The sequence below is a fragment of the Phasianus colchicus genome, chromosome 15 (genome assembly GCF_987193195.1).
Source record: "Phasianus colchicus chromosome 15, bPhaCol1.hap1.1, whole genome shotgun sequence".
NCBI lineage: Eukaryota > Metazoa > Chordata > Aves > Galliformes > Phasianidae > Phasianus > Phasianus colchicus.
The window spans coordinates 17,374,705-17,392,920 of NC_143450.1; the positions used below are offsets into that span (position 1 = coordinate 17,374,705).

The following is an 18,216-nucleotide window of genomic DNA, read 5'->3' on the forward strand; positions in this document are numbered from 1 at the left end:
GAGGCAGCGAGTTGTTATCGAGGGTAACATTGCCCTTTGCCTCTCTTTCTCCACTGACAGAGTTTGTTTTCTAGAGAAGTGCTGTGCCCATGGGCACATGCAGTGGGGCACACCCCCAAACCGTGCTGGTTTTTTGGATGTTTGGTACCATAGCGAGTTCGTTTTCCTGCAGGGTCTGGCTGCTGCCTGCAGCCCTCGCTTGCTGGGTTCCTGTTCCCTGGACACCTCGTGCCTGAGGTTTGCTGAACCACAGAGAGCTCATTGCAAAACTGGGCCGTGGAAATCGCTCCTGGTGCTCTGAGCTGTGGTGCTGCAGGGCTGGAGCAAAACCTTTACACAGAAGGCAGCAGCAGGGAGGTGCTGCACCATCCCCTCACCTCCCACCTGTGTCCTGCAGGTCCAGTGCCTCAAAGCAGAACCAAGCAAGGAAGGTGGGCATCTTCCTCCTTGTTCTCACCTGGGACATCTTCCTGCCTGTCCTTACACAGGCCATGCTGTGACCAGAGCTTCCTCTTGTGCAGACAGAGGATGTGCTGCTCTCAACCTTGGAGGTGATACCTGGTTTCCCAGGGGGTTGGCAACACCGTAACCCTTCTGGAGGTTCTGCAGCTGCAGAGGTGCAGGGCTTTGCTCCATGGTGCACAGACCAATCTTTGTGCCAGGCTCTCTGCACCCCTGCAAGTGGCTCAAATCCCAGTGTTACCTCACCAGGGAGAAGGAACAGCCACCAGAAGTGCAGCACACCCCACAAACACAGCAGCCCTGGCCCACAAGGTGGGACTTGGCAGTCCTCATAACGTCTTGTCTGGGGTCAGCACTGTGATAATGGTTTGTACCAGCTCTGATTGGGCTTTTTATTCATAACTGTCCCTTATACTCACTTCTGAGTGTGCATTGAGTCGAGGGGATGTATGTGTTCTGAGTGAAGCACTGGGATTCTCTACTCTCTGAAGGCAGGGGGTAGGAGATGCGGCAGGCATGCAGCTATTTCCTGCAACAGCATCCCCATGCAAGCAGGATGTGGGAGCAGAACGCTCTTGTTCATGGAAAACAACAAAAACTTTCTCCAGAGCATTGAGCTTGCATCTCTGAAATACAGGAAATCCTTGATTTGGGTCTGAAAGAAAGTTACAGTGCAATGTATTTGTGTGGTATGGTGTCAGTGCACCAGCTTAGAGCCCTGGGGCTGCAGGTGGGATTGCAGCTGTCCTGCAGAGCCCTTCCCAGCAGAGGGAGGCTGCCTTGAGAGGTCCAAGCCTCTTAAAATCAAAGGAAATTTTAATGGTATCTTCCCCAAAACCAGCAGCTATGAAAAGACCATTTCAGTAATAAGTAGAGCTTTAATTAAGGTCACCACCAAGCTGACAGCTGCTCAGTCATAAGATGTGACTTAAAAATAGGTCCAAGAACGTACCTACTCCTCACTGTGGGTTTGCTTCCCTCTGTGGGATGGGCAGGCTGGATGAAATCAGAAGTAAGCAAAGGGACACACATGGATGGAGTAGGCATTGGTTTGCCAGGAGATTTCCAGGAATAGGGGGGAAATTCTGCCACAAGGAAACAAACAGACATAGCTTTCAGTGCCAGAACTGCAGCTGCCCAGTGTCAGCTCTCTTCCCTTGTCTGCTGCTTGCTCTCATCTCCCTGCCCCATGGAGCAGAAGCTGCTCTGTGAGATGAGAGCACAGCAGCAGGGAGCAGTGTGATCCTCACACAGCTGTTGCAGCCCCACGGCTCTGGCGGTTCTTCGTAGGCAGCATCTGTGGGGCTTTGCTGCAGCTCAGGTGCTGTTGATTGCTGGGGTGAGTGTGATGGATGTTATGCATTAGTAGATAGGAAGCTGGTGCAGTCCACGTGCTGCTCTGAGTGTCCTTTGGCAGCAAAGGTGAAGAAAACAAAGCCATACCTGCCCGGACTTGGTTCCTCATTTCATTTCCTCTTTCTGAAGGTAGCTGGAAGACCTTTTCAGCATTCAGCTCATCACAGAACAAACCCTGTGAAATGAGACCTGCGCATGTTCCGCGCTGTGCCTGTGGTTAGCCCAGGTCTTGTTACCTAATAGCACAGCTTGCTCCCAGCTGCTATGTGTCATGCTTGTGCTGAGCATGCTTTGAACCAGGGCCAGCATCTTTATGCTGCACTTCATTCCATGTGCTGCCACTGCTGACCCACCGCTGATCTGCAGGGAGCAATGCCTCCCTCTGCTTTTGGTTGCCCAGAGACAATTGCCATTCTGCTCCTGGCAGGGACCTGCCCAACCACTCCCTTAACCTGCACTACCTTTAACCGCTGCCCCACCTGCTTTAGCACAGGTTCCCAAGGGGACAGAAGGCAGACATCCCTCTTCCAGCGGCTGAGCTCTGTGAAATGCACCGGGCTCTGTTCTGGGGGTGGTTCCCCAGCAGCAGTGCTACATCTCTGCTCACTGCAGCGTTGGGTGGAGCGGCAGCACGCAGCGCCGTGGTTTTGTACTGTGAAACAGAGAGCAATAGGCAAGAGCTGTACCTGAGGTGTGAAATTTCCTACACTGAAATAGGGCTGCTGTTTCTCCTGCCCTCCTGTTGTAGCTGAGCGCTGATCTGTGCAACCATCAGCACAGCCCTTGGGTGTTCCTTCTGTGCAACCAGAACATGTGCACTGCGTGGTCCCTGAGAGCATCCCACAGACACTGGGCAGCTGCAGTTCTGGCACTGAAAGCTATGCCTGTTTGTTTCCTTGTGGCAGAACTTCCCCCTCCCTATTCCTGGAAATCTCCTGACAAACCAATGCCTACTCCATCCATGCGTGTCCCTTTGCTTACTTCTGACTTCATCCAGCCTGCCCATCCCACAGAAGGGAAGGTTAACAGTCCTGTGTCCACGTGGTGTGGATCCTGGTGCCTCAGCTCATGCTGACTGCAGGGAAAGGACAGCAGTGGTCATCACTTGCCCACTGTCTGACCATGCTGCTACCCATCCCCATGGTTGCAGTGCTTGTTGCTTACTCATCCTCCTGCCTTGTTTCCATGACATAGCGCTGATTTCCACATTGCTGAGCAGGGCAATTAGTGGAATGAGCATATAATTGCCCTCAGGTAGCAGTTCAGAATCCCTAATGCCATGGTTTCACACCTTCATTCACACCCAGCCAGTGAACTGATGTGCCCACCAGCAGTGGTACAAACACCTCTGTGCTCAGAGCATGGAGGAAGCCCATGGGCTTGGATGGTGCATGGAGCAGGATGGGGGCTTCAGGTTTGTAGATGTTTTCTCCCTTCCTAGGGAAGATTTTCACCAATCTGTGCTCTGATGCTGACTTTCCTGTATGTGTTTTAGCCAAGGAGAAGCCAGCCCTGTGCTGTGCAGTGGGACAGGCTCCTTTCCCCAGCCCTGTGCAGCAGAGGGCTTTTGTCAGCAGCAGTCTGGAGATGCTCAGCAATGAGCTGCTCCATTTGTGCCATGTTGGCAGTGTGGGGCTTTGTGCTGCACAGATGTGGGGAACCTCAGGAACCAGCAGAGGACGATGGTCCAGTGCAGCCAGAACGATGTTTGCAGACCTGCACACCTGGCTGCTAAATCAGCAGCCGTTTGACTTCGTAATACTAACAAGTGTTTACTATTAGCTCCAGTTATAAACTCATACCTTTGGTCTGAAATATGGCTGCCCTTTATAGGCGTGATATCACAAACCATGTGGTTTGCTGGAAATGTGTCTAATTATCAGACCCAATCAGCATGGCAAACAAAGCTGGGGCAGTAATTGCAGGCTGTGCTGCCTGTGGGGCAAAGCTCACCATGGTGCCTCTGCTGTGGGCACTGAGAACAGGTGGTTTCTGGGCACAGCACAGCTCTGCATCACTCTGATGGGGGGCTGAGAGCTCAGAAGGGTGCTGAGCAGAGCACCTTAATTGTGGAAGGGCATCTCAGTGATGTGTTTGAACACATCTACGAAAAACATCAATGCTTTATTTGTAGGTGAAGGGTTTTGCTCTGCAGGGAAAAAAATGCTGCAACAAACAGGTGCATGGAATTATTGCTCCTGCAGCACTGAAGGTCAGTTGGCAGCAGCAAAGGTGTTCTGCACTCTGGAAGCGGGATGGTATGGCAGTAAACCTGTGGGAGCTGCTGCTGTGGGACTGTTTCTGTGACTATCGTTTTATTGTCAGTAGGTTCGGTCCTTAATGCTCTAAAATTAAGCTGAGTTTTGCTCTTGTTTCAAAATCAGCTTTACATTTGCATGTTAGCTGCCAACTGAGCTGACTTGGGTGCGGTGCAAGCAACCAGCAGCCTGCAAGTGTCAGCTCTGCTCATCTCCCAAATGAGTGCCAACCGTGCAATGGCTCTGCTTTGTTTTCCACCATGCAGAGATGATCTCTGCTTATTTGCCAAACGGTGGCACAGCCCATATTTCTTTCTCATGGTCACACCAGGTTCAGAGCACAGGACAGAGCCGCGTGCATCACGAGCTGTGGAAGAAGCATTGCACTGTGCTGCTTTGTTGGGTTGGCTCCTGCAGCAACCTGCTGTGTGAAAGCATCCCCAGCTGAACATTGCTGAGTGCACGCTGAAGTTGTAAACCAGACCTAGGAGCACCAGTTAAAGCTTACTGAGCATCTGAAAAGCTCATTTAGGACAGGCGAGTTGAAAATAATCCAACGTCAAGGGTTTGAAATGATTTTAATAGAATGCTCTGTGCAGGATTACCTTCAGGAGATCGTGTTCCTCCAGGTATGGGCAGCTTGCATTGCTCCTTAGCTTGTATCTGGAGTCCCTTCTGCACAGCCCACTGCCCCATGTGGAAGCAGCCCAGCTTCTGCACATCATCACACTCCTGCTCCAGGCACTCCTCTATGTTCTTCTCCTCCCAAAGAGCCCAAAACATCATGAGCAACAACCAAAACAAACAACTTCAAACTTGGCAGCTTGTCACCCAAGTGCCCGCACTGATAAATTCTGCCTCGTCATGGAGCTTCACTCATGATGTCAGAAACACTTGGTTGGCAAAACAGCTGCTGGCAGCCAGTGTGCACCTCCATGGCCTGATAAGAGGCACTGTGTGGCTCTTGGCTGAGGGGATTGCTCTGCTCCGTCTGGCCAAAATCTTGATCAGCCTTCTAATCTGTGCTGTGTTGGGCGCTGTTCCCTTGCGTCAGAGCATTGCTGTGAAAAACCCGTAATGCTTCAATGGACAAATGAATCCACGTGTTATTTTGGGTGCTGTTTGCATCACAGAAAGTTTCCCTTCTCCCTCCCCAGCATCACAGTTGTTCCTGAGCAAACCCCATTTCCTCTTGTGTTGATGAGCACAGAATGGTTTTGCCCTCTGGGTGTAAGAAAATGGCTCCAAACCAGAACAACCACAGTGCTCCATGGCACAGGGAGATGGGGCACAGCCTGACAGGGTGAGAGATGATGGCCCTATATTGTGCCAGGGGAGAGTCAGGTTGCATAGTGATAGCAATTGCTCCTTGGAAAGAGTGGTCAGCACTGGCACAGATGCCCGGGGAGTGGGGAGTTACCATCCCTGGAAGTGATTCAGAACGTGGGGATGTGGAACTGGGGTTGTGGTCAATGGGCATGGTGGGCTGGGCTTGGGGACCTGAGAGGTCTTTTCAATCTGAATGATTCTATGATCCCAGGGGTGATATCTCAGTCCATAGGCGCTGGCTCTGAGAACTGCCACCACCAGCTTCCTACGGCCCCAAATTCCCCTGTAAGCCCCACATCTGGTGTCTGTGTGGGACCCTTGGAGCAGCAGAGCCTGTGACAAAGGCAGTTGGAAATGCGTGCCTTGTTCCAGCAGTCTGGGTTGGGTCTTCCTCTCCTGGTGCCTGGTATTCCCCTCAGGCTGCCTTCCCTCCGCCTTGCTCAAAGTTATCCCCAAAGGTTATTGTTGCACAGCTCTGCACTTCCCAGCCTTGCTGTGCTGCCTGGGACACAGCCCGCCCCCCTTGGGCACCTGCCAGGTGTCCAGATGTTTTTTTGGTGCTTTCTTCCCTTGGGGTGTGAGTAGGGCTGTGTGCTGAAGGCTGTTGATAGAGAGCTTCAATGGGAGCTGTAGCAAGTAGAACTCACATTAAAAGCAGCAGGAGCAGCCCACTTTCATGCTGGGTGACCCCCAGACAATAAGGGACGGTGCTGCTCTGTAGATCAGGCTCAGAAGGAGCAGGGCTGCACTGCTCACTGCAGGGCTTTCTGTGCAGCAGCAGATTCCCATGCTAGCATCTGGGCACACATTGCATCAGCCAGCCTAGGCGATGCTTTAACATGTCACAACTTTCAAGTCTGAAAGTCTAGCAAATAAGCAAAATACACAGTGAAAAAGTAAGCTCTCTTTCCCCTTTCCTTCCAGACTGCCTGTGCTTTCGTTTTGGGCAGCACTAACTCAGCTCCAGCTTCCTTAGCACAGGAGCTGCCAGCTGGCTCGTGTGTCTGATGACAGCAGGGCAATCCGACTCCATGTGCCATGCAGGGCTCCTCCCGTCAGTGCATTGGGATGAGGAGGGAAACACGTGCTCTTAGATCCCTGGGTTTTCGTGACTCATGTGAATAACCCCCCTTGCTGTCTCTCCCCAGCACATCTGGTAGGGTGTTTTCAAGGAGTCTGGAATGCATCTTCTCCGAGCTCTCCAATGAGGAAAAGTAAACATGCTGTATATAAAACACTTTTATTACAACAAATATACAACACTTTATATACAAAAATAAAATGTACAAGAAAATAAGTCTATGGCATCTTAGTGATTTGTTTTCTATGCATTATGCATGGACTAGAAGCTCCTCCATCCTGCTTCTGTGTGCCCTTGTTTGAGGCAGCTGCAGCTTGCTGGGTGCAGAACTGCAGGATCTGCTGGCAGGAGTTCTAGAACAGAGCTCTGAAAGGCATTGCATAAATAAAAGTTCTGCCCTCGTCAGTGCAAAATTATATGATGTGGCAGCTCCTCGACAGTTGGTGGGAATGAACACGGCATGCCTATGAGCAGATAACAGCCTACGAGTGAACCCAGGTAAGTGTGCTAAATGGAAGCAAAGCCTAAACTGAATTTTCACATTTTATTGGTCAAAACTATTTACATGAGTTGGAAAGATCTGATCTGAACTTGAACTATGTGCTGGAGCAAATCGAAGAAGAGAGAGGGCCAATTAGTGCAGTTTCTCTGACTAAGTGTAATGACAGTCATTAAGCTCATCACGTCAGCAGTGTTGCACAAGTGAGCAGCAACAAACAGAGACCCATTGCACTGTCTCCTAAGCACCCCATGAGTAAAGTGCTGGGTGCTGGGGATGCAGGACCTCCTGGCCCGCAGTATGAGCATCACCTTGGAGCACAGCATTGGTGCCCCATGTGTGAGATGGGCTCCTCTGCTTCTCATGGAGATTTTCTTGCTTTTTTAGGCCTAAAAGTGAAACGGAATAAAACGGCTTCTTTCCTCTTCCAGTCAGTAACAAATGACTTCTGCCATTCCCTTCAGGTCTCTAAGAGTCTCTACAGAAATGCAGTTCACGGGCTGGGAAGCCAAGGGTTTACAGGCTGCAGGAGATGGCCTGCATGGGTCTGACAGTGTCCAGCCAGGAGAAGTCCAGGCTGCTCTTCTGGTCCAGCATGTGGAACTCCCCTGCACAGAGAGACACAGAAATGAGCACAGAACCCAGGCAAAGGGAGCACGAGAACCACTGGTTGGCAGTGTATCAGCAAAGGAAAGCACCCTCAGAGGTGAGCAAACGCCTTTGATTCACAGTTTGCTGCAATACTCCAAAAGCTCCCTAATTAAGCTCTCCAGTTTAAGCTATCGCTAGTAGAAAACCTTGTTATGTTGCTAGGAAAACTGAAGCACAGATCTATATTGTGCTTCTACTGGAGGCTCTTTTTATCTCAACAAATTCCTTATAGACTCCCAACAGGTTAATTAGAGGAATTCACAGTTTCCTGTCTCATGAGATTCCAATTTCTCCCTCCCAGTTCAAGGAATTTCTCTGATGAAAGCCCTCTCCTGTACCTCCCACCCGGCCCACAATGGCTCTGCACCTGAAGACATGTCGATCTCGCAGTCCTGCTCCTTGTAGCCAAACGTGCTGCACATGTTCTGCGTGCCCGGCTCGTTGGTGAAGAAACCCTTCCCCTCAACGCTGATTGTGTGCCAGTCCTGGGTGGATTCAAATGGCTGTAAGGCAATAAGGAGATGGTAAAAAGCCTGAGAGTGACAGGGGTAGGGGAAATATGGGTCCTCATGCACTGAGTAAATTCTCATCTAGCTAGAAGAGCTCATGGGGGCAAACAGCAAAGAAAAAAAAAGGTTTTGCTTAAATAATGCTAATTATACAAAACTCATTTCGCTCCTCATTTGATGGAAGTTAATGCAAAGCAGGGAGGGTGGGAGCACCTTCCATCAACGGACCCCATCTCTTTATCAGTGGGATGAGTGCCCCATGTCTGGGAACAGAGATTAAAAGCCAAACACAAGGCGGAGGGACGGGCAAAACAAGTAAGTCTTTCTAGAGAATTCGAAGGCCTCGTAGGCTCTGATACAGCAAGCTTTGCTTCTAGCACTGCTCAACAGCTTCTATGTACAGCATCTCAAGTTCGTGCTTGCAGAATCACCTCCTCTTTATATATCATTTTTTCAGGCTTCCTCATTTAATGAGGGTTTTGGATTACAGGAAGTATGTGTTCAGCTCACATAGGGTTATCTATGGGTTAGGAAGCTACTGCTCTTCCTTCCTTGGTGCAAACAGCAACTTTGGACAACTTCAATTGAAAAGAAGGGCTGTTTTTACCTTTATAATGTTTGATTTCATTTCATCCTCATCTTCATCCACAATTGTTTTGTAATCACATAAAAAAAAAAAAAGATCCAAATGTCAATTTTTCTCACAAAGCAGCCGCCGTCCTTCTGCTTCCTCACCACCACTGCACATCCCTGTCTCACACCAGCAGCACGTTGAGGTTTCCCACCCCCAGCCCCTGCTCAGATGGGAGAACTTCTCCACATCTTAGAGCCCTTTGCAGGCAGTGGGGATGGGATCCCACTGTGCCCCACAAGTGCTACTGAGGAGGTGCTCATGGCTTGAGGTCCAGAAGCAGCTCCACAGCCCAAACTCTAATGGCACACCCCAGCTCTTCTCTACCCTGGTTGTGTTGTAGCTCTAGAAACCCAAATCCATCTGACAGATGCTGCTTTTCCTACAGACCAGCTCCTGCTTCTCTAAGCACCGTGGCACCCTTGCCTCCATCCTGCCATAGCACCAGGAGAGCGCTGAGAAAACAAGGTGGGAAGGAAATGACACCAACCTTCTGAGGACGACCCCAGAGGGGACACCTGGAGCTGGTAGAGGTCATTGGTGCTGTCAGCCATGACGATTTCATTTGACATCCTCCAGTCGGTCAGGGAGCCGCTCACCTCGCAGGACGAGAGGTCTGGGGGTGCACAGGGAGGGGTGCTCAGAGCAGATCCCACCGCAGCACGTGGCACTCAGCACAGACCCCCCACCTCCCCCTACTTCCCCCTCTTCCTCCTCCTCCTCCCCCCTGCGCAGCCCTCAGGCAGCTCTGTCTCTTGGTGACACCGCTGTGGCTTTAGCACCAGCAGCACTTTTCTCTCTGCTCAGAACTGAAGCTCTCACCTAAGGTGATGGACGTGTTCTCCACCTCCACTTCCTGCCCTGTGTAGTCGTGAGCGGTGTAGCTGCTGTGGTCATCGGGCAGAGGGGTGCTGGTTAGTCGTTCTGCTGACTCCTCCGTCCTCATATCCTCATACAGCTACAAAAATAAGAACAAAGCATGATAGGTTGTCTAAGAACTCACAAGTTCCCATACGAAAGAAATTAAGTTTGAAAACCACGAAAAAAAACCTCCAGCTCCTTCAGCTGCCTCTGCAGACGCATACCTTTCTCTTGCTCTTGTTTCTTGCTTCCCTTGAAGACTTTGACTTCCTTTCTGTTAAATAGAAATAAGACAAAGGTGAGCACGGCTGCAGGGCTGCTGAGCAGCTCCACCACTGCTGCCAAGCTGACCCCAGGGCATCTTCCCCCTTTCCCCCCCAGCACTTTTATTTGGGACAAAATGAGCTGTTTGTCTAAACCATCACCAATGGCAACAAGCCCAGCAGCCCCAGTGCTGCCTGCAGGTCTGTGGGATGCTGCCTAAGCAGAGTTGGAAATTTAAGCAGTGATTAAGCTGAGGGCTTACCCTTCTTCTGGTCCTTTGTCAGGGGTGGGAGCATCCTGTACACTCGGACAGCGCTGGAGCCTTTGTTGATGCTTTTGTCCTTCACTTCTTCGATGTCGGGCAGTGAATTCATGGCACAGCGGAAGTTTGCCTTCCAGGTTTTTGGGTCAGGGTCCTTCTCACCTACTTTATATCTTCCTGTTAAGAAGAGATGGGATGAATGTTGAGTGTTTTCATTGCAGTGATAGTTCTTCACCCCAGAAAAGTTCTTTCTGTGTTTCCTCTGACATGTAACACCTGAGGTGTAAGCCAAGACAGAAATGGTAACACTGGAGATATTCACATGACTGCAGGAACTGAAGCCAGCACACACCTGTATGGATGGCCCAGCTCCGGAAGAGGCAGGCATCCTTCTCCATGTCCCAGCCATGCTTAGCTGCATGTTTCCATGGGATCTGAAATATCATCTTATCCTGAAATTAAACCAACAGAAATCTAAATTAAAAACAAACAAACAAACAAACAAACAAACAAAAATCACGTGCCAGTTTACAATGATGGCTTTAATCAAAGAATTTCCTCAACAGCAGCTCAGAAACTTTGAAACCCTCTCCTCACATCCTCACTTAAGAACTGTTCCACCTGTTGAGTTTGGGAAAGCTACGTGCAATGGTACAGCAGCAAAGAGCAACAGCCTCAAGCCCAGAACCACTGCAACATGTTGCACCTCATCTGCTACTGTAACTACAGGACATTTCCCATGTACACTTGGATACAGAATCCTTTGAAAGGTTACCAGTAAGATCCTGCATGAATCCTACCAAAACCATATCCTAGCTTAAGTGATGCCTCAGGATGGACTGGAAGCTTCAGAGACAGAAATCTGACTCAGCCTGGTGATCCCACTCCTGTGGGACAGCAACAAGGACGTGCTTCCCAATGCCAACCTGAGATGAACTGAGAGTTTATTTTAGGTCAGAGATAAAGATTTCTGTCCTATGGGGGGAGGTGTAGGAGTAGCTACTGAGCTGGGACAGAAGGTGGCTTGGCTCCAGTAAGCACCAAGAGATGAGTTTTCTTGGTTCTCAGTCAAGTTCAAACTGCAATTGTTTTATCATTACCCTCCTGGGAAAGTTATCAAGAAAAACATTGAAATCCTGCATTCTGTACCAACCAGAGCCACCTTTCCTGAAAATGAAATTTTCTTTTAAAAATAAAAAGTTTTTTAAAAGCTTCTCCATTTTCTTCTTTCCTTCATGATCTTGACTTACGTTTAACATCAACTAAAAACAAGCGTGGTTAATGATACGGTAATAATAATAATGATGCAGCAATAATAGTAAAAAAGATGGCTCACCTTGTTGATCCAGATCAGCCCCGGTATTTGATTGGAATTAATCTGCATTTCCAACCAGGGTCTCATGCGCATCCTTGAGACAGGCATGTTTCCTGCGCGGGATACACGGGGTCAGCTGAAACCTCACCTCTCCTACCCCAAACACCCCGCACTGCCCCTTCTCCCAGCTTTCCCAGTGGCCAGAGCCGCGTTTGGAGCCTTTTGCTTCATTTCAGAGCCTTCTGCTCTGGCTCCCGCTCCATGACGGGGTCCTGCTGCTGGAGGGGGGCAAAGCAGGCAGGGAGGACCCCCGTGCCACCCCTCTGTGCGGCCACCGGGTACCTCTCTGCACGGCCTCTCGCTCCAAGTTCGCTTCCTGCGCCGAGCGGAGCGGTGATTCCGCCGTACCTCCCCCTGCCCCCCCACGGAGCGGAGCGCTGCGCTGCGGCCGTCCCAAACCCCACCCTCCCCCGCTCCGCTCTGCTCCTCTCGGAGCTTCCTGTTTGCGCTGCCCGAGGACAGCCGCTCCCGAACAATGGGGCTGCGGCTTTCCCAAGCAACGGGACAACGGCCCGCAAAGTTCTCGGAGGCGGGAGAGAGGGCAGACGGCGCCGAGCCGGGCCGGGGTGTGTGCGGCCCTGCAGGGTGCAGCCCCGGAGCCCAGCGCTGACTCCGGCTGAGCCCCAGAGCCACAGCCGCGCCCAGACGTCGCCGTCCCCTTACGACGCGGAGGATGTCCCGTCCCGTCCCGACCCGACCCGTCCCGTCCCGTCCGTGGTGTTAGCGCAGGGCTGCAGCCCCCGGAGGATGCCCGGTGCCCCTCGAAGGCTGCAGCATGACGGGCGCAGCGGCACCTGAGACACCCCAAAAGCACCTCAGCATAACTCAGGCTGGCGGTGTCCCCACTTGACGAGCCGAGCCGAGCCGCGTCCCCGTGGGAACGCATGCAGCCAAAGCAGGGGGCGGAGAGCGCCGGGACCCACCGCGCCGGGACCCACCTCGCCGTGAGATCCTGTGCTGAGCTGCGACAAGATGCGACAAGATGAGCCGAGCAGAGCCGAGCTGAGCCGTCCGTGCCCGACGGCCGCCGAGCCACTAATGCCGCCCGCGGGTCGCGCCCTCGGGTATAACGCGGCGGCCGGGATTCCCCGCCGCCCGGGCTCGGCAGCGGCTCCACCAATCAGCGCCGCCGCTGGGGGACGGTCGCGCCGCTGATTGGTCGCTACATCCGGCATCATTTCGGGGAAATCAGGCTGTTGTAGCACCAGAGGAGCGGGGGGAGCACCGCCCCCCCCCGGCACGGCGCGGCAGCGGCACGGCGATGAGAGGCGGTGGAACGGCGATGGAACGGCGATGGAACGGCGATGGAACGGCGATGGGAGGCGATGGAACGGCGATGGAACGGCTCTGCGCGTCTTGCGGTTCCGCGGGCACAGTTCTCGGCCTCACCGAGGGCTGCCTCTGCATGACAAAAGCGACTCTGCCCACAAACACTCAGTGTTTGTCCTCCTCCCCTCCCCCGTTCTGTGTTTTCACCCTTGACCCCGGGTGGGGGCAGGTGTGCTGTGGCACGGGACCTCTGACCCCACAGCGATCCCAAAATGCGCGCCCGCGGACCCGCCGGCTCAGTGCAGCACAAGTAAAGGAGGAAAGGAAGTGGAAAAAAATAAGGGTCAGAATGGGGCTATTTTTAGTGCAATGGGAATTGGCCAGCACTCAGCTGCACTTAGGGAATGTGCTGGGAGGGTCAGTCACTGCATCCAACTTGCACAGCACCCGAAGGACCACGGGGCCCCAAAGCAGCATGATAGCACTGCCCTGCTGAGAGCTGCATGGAGGGTCCATGCTGCATCCTCGTGTGTTCTGTGCCAGCATTTCCCAGAAAGGGACTTGGAGAATGTGCAAGAATAGGAACCATGGGGATGGGTGGCAGGAAGGTCGATAGAAAAGGAAATAAAAGAAATGAAAACGATAAGCCATGTTCCTGTGTTTATATTTCCGTGCCCACTGTCAGCTTCCAGCCATACACATGAGCAGAGCTGCACTCCTACCCAGTAAGCACACGACTGATGGACACGGCAGATCCCAGAAGATCCCTGAGCATAGCACAGTGCTGCCAGATCTTTGAACAGCCCAGAGCCCACCATCCTGCTGGGCAGTGCTACTGCATGCATTAGTTTGAAGTCTCAAGCACTGGACTGGGGCTGCTCAGCCGGTGCTGGTGGTACCGGAGCCCTCCCACAGTGCTGCTCTCATGCAGCTCCCAGCTGAGCTCCATTTGTTTGAGTGTAGGTGCTGGACACTCACAGACAGGCTGATTTCCCATCACCAAAATGCCATGTGTTGTGCAATACCTTACAGCGAGTCGTATGTTTCTAATCATCTGTCTGCTGGGTAAACGGCTGAAGAGGTTGGGGCAATGGAGGCATTCTGTAGGGCCTGGGAATGCTCTTTTCTCCCACCTTCCCCAGCCAGGGCTGTGAAGTGCTGGGCTGCTTTGAAATACCCTTGAGATTGGCGTCATGGTGTCTAGCCACTGCCTTAAGTGAGCAGAATATTGCAGCACTTAAAGGGTTGTCCCACCTTCTGGCTTACCTGGGACAAGTTGAGTAAAGCAGAATTGTTTTTGGATGGCTATAAAATATACAATTAATCTAAGTAACGAAGTTCTAAGTAACTAAGTATCTAAGTAACAAAGCTCCTCTCCTCTCCTCTCCTCTCCTCTCCTCTCCTCTCCTCTCCTCTCCTCTCCTCTCCTCTCCTCTCCTCTCCTCTCCTCTCCTCTCATTTCCCCTATTCCTATTTTATTGTTGTTTTGGGTTTTTTTGTTTGTTTGTTTTTTAATTCTTCTTCTTTTTTTTAATTAAAAGATAACAACAGATCAACAGAACCATAAAAGAGTTGGGCTGGACATGTGGGAATGCTTTCAGGGCAGGGATGGAGTCATGTGCAATGGGAAGAGGCAGCCTGGGCAAACAGTGTCACACTGTTGCACTCCACCTCCACCGCAACTGTTATGTTTGTTTGTTTTCAGCAAGAAAATTAAAGAAAAAAAGCCCAAACTTGGATTTAGTGCAGAACTCTCACCCCTGAAAGAGCCCCGTGTTTTTGGCCAACTCATTTTTTTGCTGTCTTGGTAGTACCTTCCAATCAGGTTTTGCCTTTCTGCAGGGTGAGGCAGGGCTCCTGGTGAGCTTTCAGTGTCAATAAAGATAGAAGGCATCGGGTAAATCAAACATAGAAGGAGGCAGAGAGGCACGGGGCCGAGGCAGGGCAACACAAGGACATTTCCAGCTCATGGGCTCTGAGCTGCCTCATGCTGACCCCTGGGCACAAGGTACCCTGCACTTAGGATGCTGAAAGGTAGTGAAAGGAACCTGAAGAAAAGATGGCAGAAGTTATCTGAGGTTCCAATACCAATGCCATCAAAATAAAAAAGACACAGCATCTCTTACACAACGTAAATATTGGCAAGGCAGGTCACGCTGTGGTTCTTTCAAGCTCCAGCCTCCCCTGATTTGTTGCTCAGCTCTCAGCTGGCTTCACACCAGAATAATCCTGAGCTTCCTGGGCCGATGGGCTGATGATTATATATGGAAAATATGTCAGAGGTACCTCAACGACCTCATTTTGATTGGCGACTTGATTGATCTGTGATTTCTGCCCCACACTGCCACTACAGCTATTTTTAGTGCATATCACTGGCAGCAACAGGCATCAATGAGGCATCAGAAACACCCAGCAAAGAAACGCAGCGCTAACTCTACATCTCCACTGCTTTCTGCAGGTATAAACCCACACAGATCGCTCCCAGTGAAAGCCCATTGACCTCTTTATCTGGGTTATGCCCTATCTGCAGTTGCTGGGGGAGTGCCCTCACCAGGCTGGGATGCAGCCTGCTTGTTTGCTGCTTTCTTATCTCAGCAGAAATAAGGAACTGACAGCTTACCTCTCGCAGTGGGGCTGCGTCAGGCTCTCGGCACACAGAGGTTACAGAGCCCATCTGTGCCACCGTGCCAAGGGACAACAGCTGCTCACAGTGCCTGGCAAACAGCATGCCTGGGGCAGGAAGGCATGCATGTGGAGGTGGGGTGTGCTTGTACAAAACACAAACAGTGAATAATGCATTTCAAGAGGCAAATAAACACCAGGGAAGCATTTTGCTCCACCCAGCTGTCACCTGTAGGGAGCTGCCACTGCTCCCAGCTCTGTGGTGTGGGGTCTCCTCGTCTCCATCTGACTGCAGGCTGCTCCCAACCCCTGCCCTGCAACCCCCACTGCCCTCTTCCTCATATCACCCCACGATTTGCTGACGGTCTTAACAGTAAACTGAGACACAGAGAAAAAGATCACCAGAAGTATTTCATCACATCTACCCAATGCAGGGCGACCCCAAGTCCCGATTTGTTTCCCTAATCCACAGGAAGTTTTTCCGTGTCATTTTTACTTAAAACCTAACCAAATCCCCAGGCGGTGTTCCACGAGTGCTGTGTGTTATCCTGAGATGGACACAGCTCTGTCTCAGTCAGTGATACCCTGTAATCAGATGCTCCTGGGAAGCTCTGTATTCCATGTGACACCTAAAAGCACCATCGACATGGGATCAGATGGGAGAACACAGAAGCAGAGGGTCATGGATTTGGCCACATGGTGCTGATGTAGCACTTTGTTCCCCATCTTTGCCCCTAGGGTAAGTTAAGCTGCTATATAAAGCAGTCTGAGATGGTTCTATTCTGGTGCTGTGTAAAACAAAGCATACTGGATGGCACTGGGCTGTGTGCATTGAATTGGGGGTGAGGAGAGGGTTCCAGTCCTACATATGCCTGGATATCACAGCTCAGCTGGGGGAGCACAACTGCAGGACAGAGCAGATGGGATAAAGTGTGACTTCAAGGTGGGGAAGAGCAGGAGCATGGTGAGAGTCAGCCCTTATCTGCTTTCCTGCCATGCCACCTGCTTCCTTCCAGTGATGCATTGTCACACCCCACATCCACCAGTGCCCAGCAGCCTCTCCAGGCCAAGCACCACGCATGGTAGTTCCTCAACCCCAATGCCAGGTTCCAGTCCTTCCCCATGTCTCCTGGTAGCCAGGCTACAGGGCTGTCCTGTAAACCTCCCCTTCCCTTCCCTCTCCTTCCCTTCACTGCCTGCCTCCCCTCTCCCTCTGCAAACTGCTCTCATCCACGTCCTTTCTCATTCTCTTCCCTACTCCCCTTCCACCCTTTCCCCATTAAACTCTGAAACAAGGATTCTGTTTTGCACTGGATCACCTGGGTACATGGAACAGCTGCAGAGCCCACCCCAGCCCCTGGGAAGCCCAGGGCCCCAGCAGTGAGCATCCAACCATCAGCTCCTGGGACACTGCTTGTGGCTCTGAGTGGCACTGGACAGGAAGGGCTTAACACAAAGCTGGTGCAGGGTGCAGGCTCAGCCATGGCTACAAAAGCAAACACCAAAAAAGCAGCTTCTCCTGTGCCTGCAACCTTGGGAGTACAGTGCTTGCTGCAAGCTCTTTCCATTTCTTATAAATGGCTCTCTTACAAAAAGGAAGTCTGGCTGAAGCACATGCAGGGCAAAATGTGAAAAATGTTGACGCTGTGCCCAGTGAGGTAATGCTCACAGGCACTCTGATTCTCAGGCTGTAATAAATACATCCTGGGATGGGCTGCCTACAGCTTCCTGGAATCCAAAATCTCTATCTCAAGACAAGAAATCAGTGCAGTTCTTCTCACAGATGACACAGCCAATTTTCAGACCAAACTAACATGAGATTCTATGCTCAGGTTTGTGGGAGAAAAAGGAAACTGAGAATTTCACCCATGCTTCCTGAATTTCCCCACTCCCTGCTTTTCTCTGAGCCTCTCAGGAGATTTTGGCTCTTCCACAATATGTTTGCAGAGCAAAGCTCAGTTTGCAGTGGAGCGGATCCCATGTGCTACAGCTGCAGTGCATTTGCCTAATGAGGGCCAGAGCTGCAGCTGCCCAGACCTCCCTGCCAGGGTTGGGCATGGGGCACCTGGGGGCTTTTCCTTGTAGAGCACTGATGCAAGCAGGGCTGATAGCAGCAGAATGTGGGAGCTGTGCTATAGGGGCTGCCACCCTGTGCCCCCTGCCCAGGTTGGGGGCTGCTGGCTGCCACCCCCTGCTCCCATCCCACACCCCATCCTGCAGCTCTGCAGAAGGACTCATCACAAAGTGGAAGATGCACTGCAGGACCTGTAAGCATTTCACCCTCTGCTCTGCCTTGGGGAAAGAATGAATGGCTATCGCTTTGTTTCCAAATCTCTGTCCTCTCATATTGCAAAGAGGCTGCCAAAAGAAGAAAAAACTCTTGCTGTTGCCTTGCAGGGCTCCCAATTGGCACAGTGCAAGCTGTGGGGCAGAGGAGTGAAGGTTGGGATTCATTGGGGCAGTGCTCTGTGCTCAGCTCCAGGGGAGGAAACTCCTAGAGAGTGGAACCCCAGCATGACTGCCAGACTGCTGAGGGGCACAGGGTTTGCACTGGGATCCTCAGGGAATGATGATAGTGAAGACTGAAAATAATACATGTCTAATATCAGATGTTCAATCATCTGAGCATTCTTTCTTATTTTTTATGATCAGTTATTTGTCAGCTGTTAACTTTGATGCAGACTTTTCTGTCCAGTTAAAGTTCAAAGGAAGGACCAGCAGCCTTACTTGATAACAGTGCATGTCTCATGGGTCGTGCAGAAGAGAGTCATCCCTGGAGATCTTGGA

The 18,216-nt window shown here is 51.5% G+C and overlaps 1 protein-coding gene and 1 long non-coding RNA gene across 4 annotated transcripts in view; one reads left to right on the forward strand and one right to left on the reverse strand.

The window, feature by feature from the left end:
• The window catches only part of LOC116232236 (uncharacterized), a 23,949-nt gene extending 15,876 nt beyond the window's left edge, over positions 1 to 8,073 (forward strand). For 2 of the 3 annotated variants that reach the window (XR_016471268.1, XR_016471269.1), the window contains exons 3-4: positions 7,450 to 7,691; positions 7,938 to 8,073. This is a non-coding gene — a long non-coding RNA (uncharacterized LOC116232236). Of the gene's footprint in view, positions 1 to 172; positions 7,210 to 7,449; positions 7,692 to 7,937 lie in introns of those variants that run through there. The other variant, XR_004167635.2, reaches the window with a different exon arrangement.
• On the reverse strand, positions 6,956 to 12,623 carry IRF1 (interferon regulatory factor 1). Its single transcript, XM_031598461.2, has 10 exons — positions 12,477 to 12,623; positions 11,500 to 11,591; positions 10,516 to 10,615; positions 10,164 to 10,340; positions 9,862 to 9,911; positions 9,599 to 9,734; positions 9,267 to 9,392; positions 8,753 to 8,784; positions 8,004 to 8,139; positions 6,956 to 7,593 (listed from the first exon to the last, which is right to left on the reverse strand). Exons 2-10 carry the CDS (start codon positions 11,584 to 11,586, stop codon positions 7,502 to 7,504), a joined length of 936 nt encoding a protein of 311 aa, XP_031454321.1. The 5' UTR covers positions 11,587 to 11,591; positions 12,477 to 12,623; the 3' UTR covers positions 6,956 to 7,501.
• Positions 12,624 to 18,216: the final 5,593 nt, after the last annotated feature.

Excerpts from the sequence above, each read along its gene's own strand:
- IRF1 (XM_031598461.2), bottom strand. The coding sequence starts at position 11,586 with ATGCCTGTCTCAAGGATGCGCATGAGACCCTGGTTGGAAATGCAGATT. Across the intron at positions 8,140-8,752 it reads TGAAATCAAACATTATAAAG|CCATTTGAATCCACCCAGGA; the intron begins GTAAAAACAGCC and ends ATTGCCTTACAG. Across the intron at positions 7,594-8,003 it reads CGAGATCGACATGTCTTCAG|GGGAGTTCCACATGCTGGAC; the intron begins GTGCAGAGCCAT and ends CTCTCTGTGCAG.